The 12,575-nt window shown below is 47.2% G+C and overlaps 1 protein-coding gene across 4 annotated transcripts in view; it reads right to left on the bottom strand.

Annotated features, from left to right (window-relative positions):
• The window catches only part of NKAIN4 (sodium/potassium transporting ATPase interacting 4), a 50,596-nt gene extending 46,669 nt beyond the window's left edge, over positions 1–3,927 (bottom strand). Inside the window, exon 1 of one of the 4 annotated variants that reach the window (XR_010348348.1) lies at positions 3,632–3,923. Coding sequence is in view for 3 of the 4 variants with exons in the window: in XM_064391320.1 (XP_064247390.1) it covers positions 3,632–3,685 (54 nt within the window). In the remaining variant the exon portion in view is untranslated. Of the gene's footprint in view, positions 1–3,631 lie in introns of all 4 variants that reach the window. The other 3 variants (XM_064391320.1, XM_064391322.1, XM_064391321.1) reach the window with 3 other exon arrangements.
• Positions 3,928–12,575: the final 8,648 nt, after the last annotated feature.

Below are 12,575 nucleotides of genomic sequence, written 5' to 3'. Positions count from 1 at the left end.
AAATGTATATAGTTACTTTTGGTTAGTCTTGATGTGCAGTCCCGTCCCAGGGCGCCTTGTTCTGTGCCCATTTGAAGTATTAGTCACTTTTTCCATTAGAAGCTGTTATTCTAGGGGGATTTATAATGTATCTGTAAAATTGTCTCCAGGCTTTGCTTGGCATCTGAGCTCTCAATCCATGGACAGAATGTAAAGAAACTACAGTTGTTTGATTTATAGGGACAGGGCATGGGGAGCCAGGGAATTTTTCCATGCTCAGTGGAAATAAATTCACATAGTGCCTCCGGTGCACAGGCACTTACTGCTCCAGAAAATTCACCAGCTGGGTGCAATCTCACACTGGCCGAGAGGAAAGCAGCAAATCAATGATTATTTCATATCTCCCTGCCTGAGACCCAGCCCTGGTCTGTGGCTCCCCACCAGGACCCACCCAGCCCACTGGTGGGTGTGACAGCCTCATTCCACTCGGGTTCGGAAATCCTGCCCTTGGCAAACCTTTTTCAATTCTAATTCCTGCATGGGGCATTTCTTAACCCACTACACAGGCTTCCTGACAGAGAACCTCATGATTTTTTTCCTATGGCTCATTTAAACTTTGCTCTTGTTTCTTAATATGCGTCTGCCCAAAGGTTGGGAGGGATGAGGAAGGGCTGGTGGTTTGCTGTAGGTGACAACAGCTCCTGGATGGCAGAGGTGTTTGGGCAAAGTGAGACTGGAGAGAGGGCAACCCCTCTGGGAATCACAAACCCTGGAAAAACACCCCAACACTTTTCTGATGGTCCTTCTCCATGCCATCCATGGCCGAGGAGAAGCTTTTTTGCAGGATAGCCCTGACCTGGGCCAACTTTCCCCAAACTGCTGCTGGAGGTAGGGCTGGATTGGGAAAAAGGGAAGGATTAGGACAGGGATGCACACCAGGACAGAGGAAGGGACAGCCAGAACCTTCTTGCAGCTTCCCTGCAGCACTGCTCAGCAAAGCACCGAGCCTAACGTGGCTGCTTCAAGGCAACAATAATCTAAAATTGGAGCACGGCAAATTATTTATTCAAACTACAGCCTTCCCTCCCCCCTTGATTAGCAAACCGCTGGGGAGTCAGCCCTGATTTTCTTCAGACAGATGCAAACGCTCTCCTCCTCTCCCTGTGCCACGAGGCTCAGCCCGTGGGGGGCTGAGGAGCTCGTTGGTATTCGCTTTGTGTAGCAGCTCCTTCAATTCACACGTTGTTCTGCTCTCCGGCTGGAGCACAAACTTTTTTCTTTGGGAGCACACACTGCAAATGATGAATTTGTTTGTTTTCTGCTTTTTTTTTTTTTTTTTCCCAGGGAAACATTTAGACTGCAGTGTGCAAACACTTCCCCGCACGCTCACTCAACGACTTGCACCTAATAATAAAACAATCTATATGAAGCATTGCAACTCAGATCCCTGAGTCAACTCGTTTGGGGGGTTGCTCATGTTTCCATTCATCATTTATATAAAAAGCCCAGTGAAGCTTTGAGGAACAGACACGAGAACATGTAACAGATCTCAGGGGTGTGCTGCAGAACTGAAGTGGGAGATCCCAGCACCAAAATCCTCTCCCTACTTAATTCAGAGGCAAAACGTCCACACAAGAGCCAGAATTTCACCCCTGGGACTTGGACAGTAGGAGACCCAGAGCTTGGCAAGAAACAGGGGGGGCTGTGAAGGGTTCAAAGTATCAAATGAAGCTGAGCAGAGACACGAGATGAACAAAGGAAGTTCACGTCATTATAATTTATTGATGAACTTGGCCTGATTGCTTCAGTGTTTTGTTTTAGCAGCAGTGAGTCCTGCACGTCACTTGGCCGTGCGGATGTGGAAGTGATGGGATGATTTACAGACAAAGTTTGCTCAATTAAATAAGAAAGCAAATAACAAAGCAGCACGCTGGATCTCACCCTCACCCAAGCTCTTGCTGGGAACTGGCCAGGATCTCCTGACCTCACCCCCACCGGAGCACAGCTCCAGAAATTCCCTCACCCATAGTTCACATTTTTCCAGCTCTACCAATTCACCCAGCAAGTGCCATGGGAAATCGCTACAGCTTGAGGCATCCAAACTTGCTGAAGAATGAGCCAAACTGATTCTTTTCTTCAAGGAGGAGGGTCTTAAGGAAAATAAAATGCTGGGGGTTCTTTGTCCCCGTATCTTGGATACAAGAAAACTCCCACGCTTGTCAGAAATCAGAACAGCACCAGCAGTTCATGGCTTTTTCTTTTTCTCATTCCCTCCCTTTTTTTTCCCCAGTGTGCGAGTGTGTGCTCAGAGCAGGATGAGATAGTGATGGTTTTAAGAGACAGTGAGTGCTGAGACACCAAATTCTAATGTAATACAGGGTGCAGCTTCTTTCTTGTGTCATCACGTGTGAAAAATCAAAAGAAATAATCCAGGAGACTAAATACACTCGCCAGCCATTCAACTCACTCATAAATATGCTGTGCAAGACGCTTTTGTGCAAGAAAACCCCATCAATTCTGTATTTTGTTTAACGATGAGTCAAATCCTCCACATTCGTCTTCCAATTGTGCTAGTCTGGGTTCACAGGGGTTCATTCCCACCCTCTTCCCTTTCAATTTTAGGCTGATGGGTATAATTTCAAAACTAGCAGGTTCCCAGTTTTCCTCTCCCACCCTCAGTCCTGTGCCTGCTCCCTGACTCTTTGCAGGAAAAGAAACGTTTTCACAGCACCAAACTCCAAAACAAAGAGTTTTAACTAAACTCAATCCTTGGCACCAGCAAACTATTCAAAAGAACTTCGCAGGAAGCCTGCCCTTTCCTGCGTGCTGCTAACGCTCCAAAAGAAAGCAAATTTGGGGCACGGCAATGAAATTAAAATTCTAGATGCTGTCATTTCCTTTTTAAGGCTGGAGGAGCCCTGGAGCCCATTAGCTATTGACAAGAAGGGGACCCTCCAGACCCAGGCTGGATGCGCAGACACTCAGGGAACAACCAGACCTTTGTTTATCATCTATGCAGATGTCATAAGGACCAGGAACCCGCACCCGCCAAGGACCGACCCATTCCCACCAGGAACTGCACTCTCCGCACACTGGGAAGTTTATTCCTACATAAATATATCCGTATAACAGGCACATTCTATCTAAGCACTTCATCCCGAGGAGGTTTGAAATAATTCCTTCCGAGCCAGCACAAACCCCGGCAGGGTGGGATGCGGGTGACCAGGATGGAATGCGGGTGACCAGGGTGGGATGCAGGTGGACCCCTCCACGAGAGAGGCTGAAGGTACCGGTGGGTTTCTGCACGTATGAAAGTTTGGTTTGCAACATCGCCACCGAGCAGCCGGGACTCCTCTCAAAGAGTAATTTTCTTCTTCTTTCAGTTGTATTTCATAAGCACAAACTTATTAATTGAAAACTACTCTCTACATCCCCCGCCCCCGCTTTTTTCTTTTTTTGTTTTTTTTGAGTTCTAAGCACGGGTAAATCTCCCCGCAGCGCAGCCCACATCCCTCCACCTCGCTGCTCCGAGCCCAAGTTGCGGAGGAGCGCAGCCCTGCCGGGGCAGCGGGCACCGAGGCGCTTTTGTTCGCGGCCCCGTCCCGGCGAGCCGGACCCGCGGCTCCCCCCGACGCCGAGCGCCTCCACTCACCAGCTGCAAAGTGCAGAGGAAGATGAGGGTGCAGCGGCCGGTGCAGCATCCCATGGTCCCCGAGCAGCGGGGGCAGGGCAGGGGCAGCCCGGTGGCCGCGGCCCCGCCGCGCTGGGGCTGCGCTCGCTCCGGAGGTCGCTCGGTGCCGCTCGCTCGGTGCCGGCTGCCGGAGCCCCTCCGGGAGCCGGGGAGGAGGCGAGCGGGGCCACAGCTTAAAAGGGCAACGCTCCGGCGGCGCTGCCGTCCCGCAGGCTGGGCGGGCTGGCGGGGCGGGGGCTGCCGCCAACGCCGGGATGCGCCCCCCGGGCCCCCGCAGGCGCGCTGGGATGCTCCGGCCCCGGCCCCGGCCCTCCCCCGGGAGGCGGGGGCAGCTGCGATTCCCCGGACCGGGCAGACCCTCGCGTTTCTGCCGTCCGGACGCGGGAGTGGCCGGGCTGGGGCGGAGGGCTGTGCTGGCCAGGTGTGCGTGCAGGACGCACCGCCTGCGGAGCTCCCCTCCTCTTCCCACGTGTGATCCCCCGTGCAGGTGCTGGCGTGTTCACCCTGGACATTATGAAGCCCCAAAGTAACCTAAAATGCAGTGGTTTGTCAGAGAGGATGCACATGGAAAACAAACTCCTAAAGGGCGATAAGACACGGGATTCTTTAAAATTCATGTTTATGGGTATTTTACAGTGTACCCAGGCTTGAGAAGGAACCCAGCTGACTGGGAGCAGAGGGATGTAGGAGAGCATCACTCTGCTTCCAAAAGTGCTTCTATCTGAGCACCTTCTATGCACCACTCGCTGTACCCTGCAGCTGTAGGAAAGCAACTCAGTCGACTTTAATTGTGAACAGCAGAGCAAATCCACAATCACAGAACCACCTCCTTTACGTGCCCACCTTCCCACCGCCTCTCCTGCTGAAGGAGAAGCAGGATCCAGAAGGCACGGCTCATGCCAGCCCAGCGTGTGCACGCACTTGTGGCCGGCCCGAGGAGCAGGTCACACACCACACGCTGCGACCGGGACAGACTTGCTGCTAAGCTCAGCACAACAGGATAAGAAGCTTTGGGAGAGCCTCATCTGGTGACAAGGTCGTCTCTTTGCAATCTCCGGTGGCTCCAGCGTCTGCACAACAGTTTGTTCTGTCGCCTCTGGCTGTCCCTTCTTCCTCTGAAGCAAGTCAGGGTTTCATTTCTGCCTCCCGAGCAGGGTGTGACTCCCCACCAGCAGTGATCGGCTCCACTTCCAGTTTGAATAAGCACAGCCCGCTGCTCCTTGCAGTGGGGTGAGAGGAGGTGGCAGCTGAAATCGTAGCAGCTCTGCATTTCACTCGAGGAAAGCTCTGCCTGCCCATATCCAAAGGAAGCAGGATTGGTCATCAAGTGCTAGGAATGTTTAAAACCTTATATTAACAACATTATTGTTATTCACATCAGCCATGGGGAGAAAGAGAACAAACAAACAAACCAAGTCTGAATACCTGAGATTAGAAGGCAGACTCTGAATTGATCACAAATCCTTCTGGTTTTAAATGGTAAAATGTATTGATTATCTGACCTGTGCACTGTGCATAAGCAAGGCATCAATTAGTGCAGTCAGGTACAATAAAACACATTTTATTATAGGTGAATGGAAAACACCCAGAGAAGAAACACCCCGAGAAGAAACACCCTGAGAAGAAACCAATTTATTTCACCCAGAAAACTGTGGACCGAGGAAGCTTTGGCAGTATTCATATTCCCCAGAAGGTGGATTTTGAATGGAAAAGGCAACGGAGCAAAGATCAGTTTATTTTTTCATGAATGCAGATAAAACATTCCTCACAAACTGCACAGGGAGGTCTCATTCCGCACTGTACGGTCAGGCAACTGACATCAGAATTAAAGCAGGAGCTCAAGTTGGCCAAAAGCAGCCTGGGGTTAGGCTGGACTTGTTATGTGCTCTGGAAACTGCTGGGAACAGCAGGGGAAAGCTGGGATACAGCCATGCAGGTTAGAACCTGGCTTTTGTGCCAGTTCTTAAGGTTTTCTGCATCTCTTGTTCCACCTCCTGCTTCTAAAAACCTCCTGTAGGCATTGCTATTTTCCAGCTCAGTTGTACTGCAAAGGAGACACAGTGTGAAACAGCAAAAGGTATTGCTGCTGAAGGGCTAAGCTTGACAGAAATAGGATTTTTTCCACCTGCATTTTTATCTTGATAAGCTGTGGGAAAGCAAGCATGGCTTGGCTAGGACTCCACATGCATGTGAAGGAAAACACACACTTTCCTGAGCTTTTTAATAAGAGTGAGGCCACAGGGATAACACAACCTGTACCTCAAAGAGAGACTTAAAACTACCAGAGCCTGATATTATAATCTTCAGTCATATGATTTCTTACCTGTGTATCTGACCATCTGAATTCTGCATGACTGCTGCAGGACCATGCATCTACCTTTAAAGTTTAATTCATAAAACCAACTACAACATTAATTTTGCAAAAAAAGAAAGAAAATCAAAATTTCTCAGTACCTTGAATATTTTATTTCCTGAAGTATAAACGCACCGTCAGCTTTTGATGGATGAAATGTTGCTTCAAGAGTTCAGTCTGAATGTTAAGAAGGATTTTTCCTGATTAAGAGGTTCTGGATGGGGTGTGAGTGATTCTTAGCAGGGATATTGGTGTACAGGGATATGTGTGCACAGAGCAGGGCAGTCACAGGCAGCTGCATCCGTCACCATCAGGAGAGGACCAAGGACAAAGAATTGGTCAAGCAGTCATTACTGCAGCCCTCTCCAAATGCCAGGCCACAGGGATGTTTAAGAGATCCTGGTTGTTTCTTTTACACTCCTTTAATTCCTGAGGATGTGCCTGCATTTTAAGATTCTGATGCATGTCCTGACTTCATGGAGGAAATGGAATCCCTCCATGGAGTGGGAAACATCCTCAGGTTCAAATGATGCTGCAAAGGTTGAACATCCCTGCTCTTAGACAGGGTTTGAATCAGGAACCTCTTCCCATCCAAATGTATTGTTGCATGGATCCAGCTGCATTAAGGTGATTAACCTTAGCTAGTGGGACCTTGTTATCACCTGTCTGATTACATCCAAATTTCTGGGAAGAGTCAGAGGTTTACTTTAGAAGAGATGAAGAAACAAAGTTAGCACACTTGAAACAAAGCCGCAGTACCTTACCACAGCTTGTTATCTCTAATACCTGCAGCCTCCTCGCTCTGACAGATCAAGAGGAGCAGTAGAGGCTGAAAGTATTAGCTGGGGACGTGTCTCTTCACGGCCAAACCCTGTAACTGTCACAGCTGCTCAAGGCTGGAGATGCTCTTACATCCCACGGTACCATGGGGTGCATTATTCCACTCAGTTCATTTACATCCACCTCCTCTCCATTTTAATAACGTCAGCTGGGTCACAGTGCCTTTGCAGATGTCTGATCAAACACAGAGGTGTCAGTGTTCCAACCTTTCCATCCACACCCCAAAGGCAAAGGCTGCCTGTCCCAGAGCTAATCAGGCAGCCTGCTCCCCTGCTCCAGGGCACACAGCAGCCTTCCCAAGTTGCCGTGTCACATCCCATTTCTGTGTCACAAGTAGAAGTAAGCCCTACTGCCAGTGGCCTGAGTGATGGCAGCTCAGCACTGCACACAGCAGGATTTCCTGCAGGCACATCCAAAGTGATCACTGGCAAGTCTGCACATGCAAGGTGGGTGAGCTGTGAAGCCTCCTGCCACAGGACACTGTGGAAGTTTGAAATGTACAATTGAATTAGGATAAATCATGAGAAGGACAGGGCTCTCTCCCATCTCCTCAAGACTAACGTTGGATGCAGGCAGAGGATCTAACTGCTGGTGACTCGAGGTTGCCTCCAGTCACCTTGGGCAGCCAGCTCTGGCTGTAAAAACTGGACTCTGTGATGTGTCCCACGTCTTATTGAAGACTTTCAGCATAGAGAAAGATTACTGAACCAACTAGAAAGAGAGTATGAAAAAAAGAACAAGAACTCTTGACCTTCTAATTTTAAACTTTTAATTTTTCAAACCTGCCATTACCCTGGGCTAATAACTGCTGCTCTGGGACTGAAGCCAAGACTATCATGGTAGAAGACCCAAGAGAGGTGTGAATAGCCCAGACATGTCCTTCTTCTCTCCAGAGGGACCAGAGAGGCAGAGAAGCCCAAACTGAGCAGCATCACAGCGGCACAGCCTCAGCAGGCCATGGCACACTGAACTTTCCCTCCTTTTTCAGCCTGGCAAATTAATTGCTGAAGAAAACAGCCTGGTGACAGCAAAGCACAATGTTTCAGAAATTTTTCTCATCGCTGCACAAGAAAGGAGAAATTCTCAATGACTTCTATGCTTTGAAATGGTTTCCCTACAGCCCAGGGCAATCTGTAAAATTCATCAGAACTGGTGTGTGAAATCTGTCATTTTCTCTCTGATCCCTGTGAAGTCTCCAACATTGGGGGGAGCAGCTCCTAATCAGGGCTTTTCGGCATTTTTACACCACCATCGTCTGCATTTCACATTTGTAATTCTCTAATATTAACTTGCTGAGCTGCACAACAAATTCTCATCACTCTTTGATGAGCAGGTGGAGGGTGGCAGAGGCAGAAGGCAGATTCACCAAGTTCTCTGGTATATCACAGTAACAGCAAGAGGAACAATTTGTCCATATCTGGCTGATGCAGCTGCCTTGTTTGTGAGATCAAGGCCTGTATGAAGGAAACCTGACTGGCATCCTTCCTCCCCTGGATCAAACACATCAGCAGCGTCCATGTGGAGTCAAGGTTCAAATTTGCACCTTTACAGATTTGCTAATGTGGTAATTCTGCCATAACATCCCACAAAAGCCTCTCACAACCCTCTTTGCTCTATTTCTCCATGGCTATAAAGGAAAAACATAGAGACAGACACACCCTGGAGGCTGTCAGCATATTTGTTAGTCTGAGGGGGTGCCTTGTGCCACAGACCACCTCACCTGAGCAGCAGCACTGAAAATCCTCCCTCATCCACTGAAATTCCTCACCTGTCTTATTGGTCTGGAAACCAAAACATGTAACAACTTCAGAAAGGCTGCTCAAACTAGTGCTGTAGTAGCTCTGGGCAAGGCATGTGCAGGGATAGGACCCAGGGAACACCATGGAGTTGTGTTAGGAGAGGTTTGGGTTGGATATTTGGAACAGGTTCTGCCCCCAGAGGGTGGCTGGGCATTGGAGCAGCTCCCCAGGGAAGTGATCTTGCCTCCCAGACTGGCAGAGCTCACAGAGTGTTTGGACAATGCTCTCCGGCACATGAAGGAATTGTTTAGTGCAGGGCCAGGAGCTCGATGGATCCTTGTACCTTCCAACCTAGGATATTCCATGATTCTGTGTCAGCATTCCTGACAAAACAGGCACAGCCGGGAGCAGAGAGGAGGCAGTGCCAGAAGGGTTAAACCCTGCAGGAGAAGCACAGCTGACACCCCAGCACCTCGGCCATGCAATCCGAGTAGCTGGCACGACTGCAGCCACATTTCCAGCCGCAGTTTCACTAGGCACTGTGACCAAGGAGTAATTCAATGCAGCTGCCAAGGTCCCTGGGTATTGATACCAAGTGATTATTCAAGGTTTCCATGCAACAGTTGCATTTCTCAAATGATATGACAAAAAAGAGAGCCTGAAGGGTGAGAGCAATCTCCAGTTTCAGGCACTGGCTTAGGGTGCTCTCATTTAGAAACACTGCTTCCCCATTTGCTTAGGAATCATTTCTTCCTCTCAAATGATTACAAACTTCCCCCAGCCAATTTAACAAGTCTCAAGTGACGTGATGGAGAAGAAATCAATAACGAGTTTCTTTTAGTGTGTCTCTTGAAGGACATCTGCAGCAGTGTGGGTGTGCAGTGTCAGGAGCGGGCGTTTGTGAGTCCTGCCCCAAGAAGGGATGGAACATGCAGCCAAAGATATTCCAACATATACACACACACAGACCCAGCTATTTTTCTGCTGTGTTTTCAGTGATATTCTCTCAAATCCTAGCCAGGGAGAGCTAAGGAGTATTAAGAAGTCAGCAGTGTCAGGTGCCACCAGGCTGAGGGAGCATTTTTTACACACATTTACTTAAGAAAGACTTAATTGCCTTGGAAATAAGCCACTTGAACCAGCCTCCCAGAGTTCATTCTGAATATCCACAGAGCAGATTCAAGCAGCACTTCCAGGCTTTTGCCCTCTCCTGGACCGAGCTGGCCACTTTGACAACTTTGACAGTGCTACAAACTGTGATGTGACACACATGGATGTGACATAAACACAAAGTTAAAGCTGCGTGGAATAACAGCTGCCTTTAAAAGAAAAGGTTTTGATTTCCTGTTTGCTGTTCTAATATCAGAGTAAAGCTTCCTGTGGTCTCATGTAAAAGCTTTCCATATTTTGTTCAATTTTTGAAATGAAAAAAAATGTGCACAGGGAGAAGGACTGATGGGGGTTTATAAATAAAAGTATTTGCTTAAGTTTTGTTTCAGCTCTAGCTCTGAGGTGGAAAAATATAATGAAAGGAAGTCTGAGTGACCTGATGGGTAGCAGAAATAGACACATTAAAATGCCCTCCCAGCTGTGTGGGGGAGTGGGCACAGGGAGCTCAATCAGAAGTGATTTCCCTATAAATATGCAGAGGAAGGATGGGGGCTGATTACTGTCCTGATCTTGTCTGTGCTTTGAAGAGCTGGACATGAAATTCAGTGCTGGAGCCTGTGGTGTGTGGTCATGGCATAGGCAGGACTGTGATTTAGCTGTAGGAATAAAGCCCTGCCTAAACTCTGGCTTCTGGTGCCTGACCACGAGCAGGGCTGTGCTGGTCATTACATGGAGTTACTGATTCATGTCAGTGTCCAGTTAACTGAGGAAATATATCAGAAAATGTGGGTTTCTCAGCTGAAAAGGAAGGAAAAAAGCAATATTCCCTTGTACAAGGAAAGGGAAGAGGCTGTTTTATTAAGTGCATGTGACATTTCTGTAGCTTAATGGCAATATTCATTGTAGCTGACTAGGCTTGCTAGACTGTGACTGCCAAATACAATGAGTATCAATAGCCCTGAGTGCTATGATTAATAAAAATATCTTATTCATTCAGCATAACAAATACTAATATAAAAAATAAACATTTAATAACAACTGGTGTTTCATCCCGTGGCAGACAATATGTCACATACAATTTTTCTAGTATTTTTTTAATGTGACATAAGATTAGTAGGAATCTTCTGTCGAGATTTACAAAAATAAGACCCTCCCCAAAGTCACTGTGAACTCTCAAGCTCTTAAGTTGAAAATGAGGTGAAGCCTTTGGTGGCTCAGGTGACAACCTGCAGTTCCATGGGTGCTGCTCAGAGCAGACAACACAGAAATACCAAAAAACCCTGCAGGAAAAGGGTGTTACCACAGTCCCATCGATTAACCAGACCTCTCCTGGCGCTAGAAGGGCTGAGTTTGGGGTGGCATGATTATTCACACAGTTCCAGACACAGCTCTGAGTTACAGCCACACTTCTGTGTTACATCCACAGTTGTACTTTATTCACACAGTTACATAAGTCACACACACGGTGACAATGCAGGACTCCAGTGGTGACATTCATCATGCAAACAGGTCCATTCCTCGCTCCTTGCTCCTCAGATTTATTAAGTAGATTTATCTAAGAAGGGATCTGCATTTCTTCTTGTTCCCCTTCAATTTAAGTGTTGTGACATCCTGATATAGTGGCTCATCTCAGGTGTGTTGGGAGGGAAAAAGGCAATAAAAATTCAGTTTCTCAGTCCATGACAAGTGCTGCTACTAGTGAGGGTTGTAATTCAGCCCACAAAGGCATCAGTAAACAAGTCCAAAAAGGCTTTTGCCTTTAATATTTGAAGCTCAGACTGTCAGCTATTCTAGAAGATATTTTTTTCAGGTATTTTTGTGCCATTTAAACCAAGAGGTAATGCCACTTCATTAATGTCAAGGACTGCAATATTTAATTACCAAAATCGAGTCTTATTAATAGATTAGAAAGGGTTTAGTAAATCTGTAAAACAGGGAAAAGTGAAAATGAATGCTCTTTGGTTTAAATCCTATTCCAGAGATTTTTTTCCCCTGAGACATTTCAAAGCCATCATACAAAATCATTAATTTACAAGCAAAATTGCACACTAGGTAGCTTATCTTAGTAAGTTTCCACTTGCTGTTAGTCTTCACTGCAATTATGGTGAACTTATTCATGAAATCTCTACAGAATTTGGCTCTGGCTGCTTTCTGTGCTCTCAAATCAGACTGACCTTTACATGTTTGCATATTGTCCTTTTGAAGCCAAGCAAAATGATTTCTATCTGGAAAATCTCAACATGGAAAACAGCTCAAGGATACTGTGCCTGCCTTGTGTTATTTTATGCTGTAATTTGTTCCTTATCATCATGTTTCATATGTTCTTGACATTGGGCATAACAACTATAACAATGGCAATTGTGCTAAAAATATTTGTCATTTAGTTTCAAGCTAGAAACAGTTCATAAGCAGATAAAGGGAACAAGTAGGGAAGGCAGTGCTGGCTGCCTTTGCAAATGTTTTTTCTTGGCATTATCTGTTATCTCAGAATAGACATTTGCCACACATTGCAGAGATGGGGAGAGAGCTATGCACCCATCCCAAATTCCAGGAACGGTGCAAACTGGACTTGCCAGGGAATGGCACACATTTATTTGCTTGCTGGGAAAGACAAATGTTTGTGGCATCCCTTCATTCCTGCACACCAGACAGCCCTGTGCTGCAGCCCTCATGTAGGTGAGTCTTTTCTGCTCACTGTGTGTCTGGGGTTGAGGATGACTCCTGGCTCAGGCTGTGAGCACACACATTCACCCAGAACCACTGCAGAGCCAACGCCAACACAAATCCCTGGATTATCTACCAATTATATGGAAAAACAAAGATTAATATGCTCATTAGACCCTGTAACACAGCATTTGTGTAA

Source organism: Passer domesticus, chromosome 16, assembly GCF_036417665.1.
Source record: "Passer domesticus isolate bPasDom1 chromosome 16, bPasDom1.hap1, whole genome shotgun sequence".
NCBI lineage: Eukaryota > Metazoa > Chordata > Aves > Passeriformes > Passeridae > Passer > Passer domesticus.
This window is presented reverse-complemented; position numbering and strand designations above follow the sequence as displayed.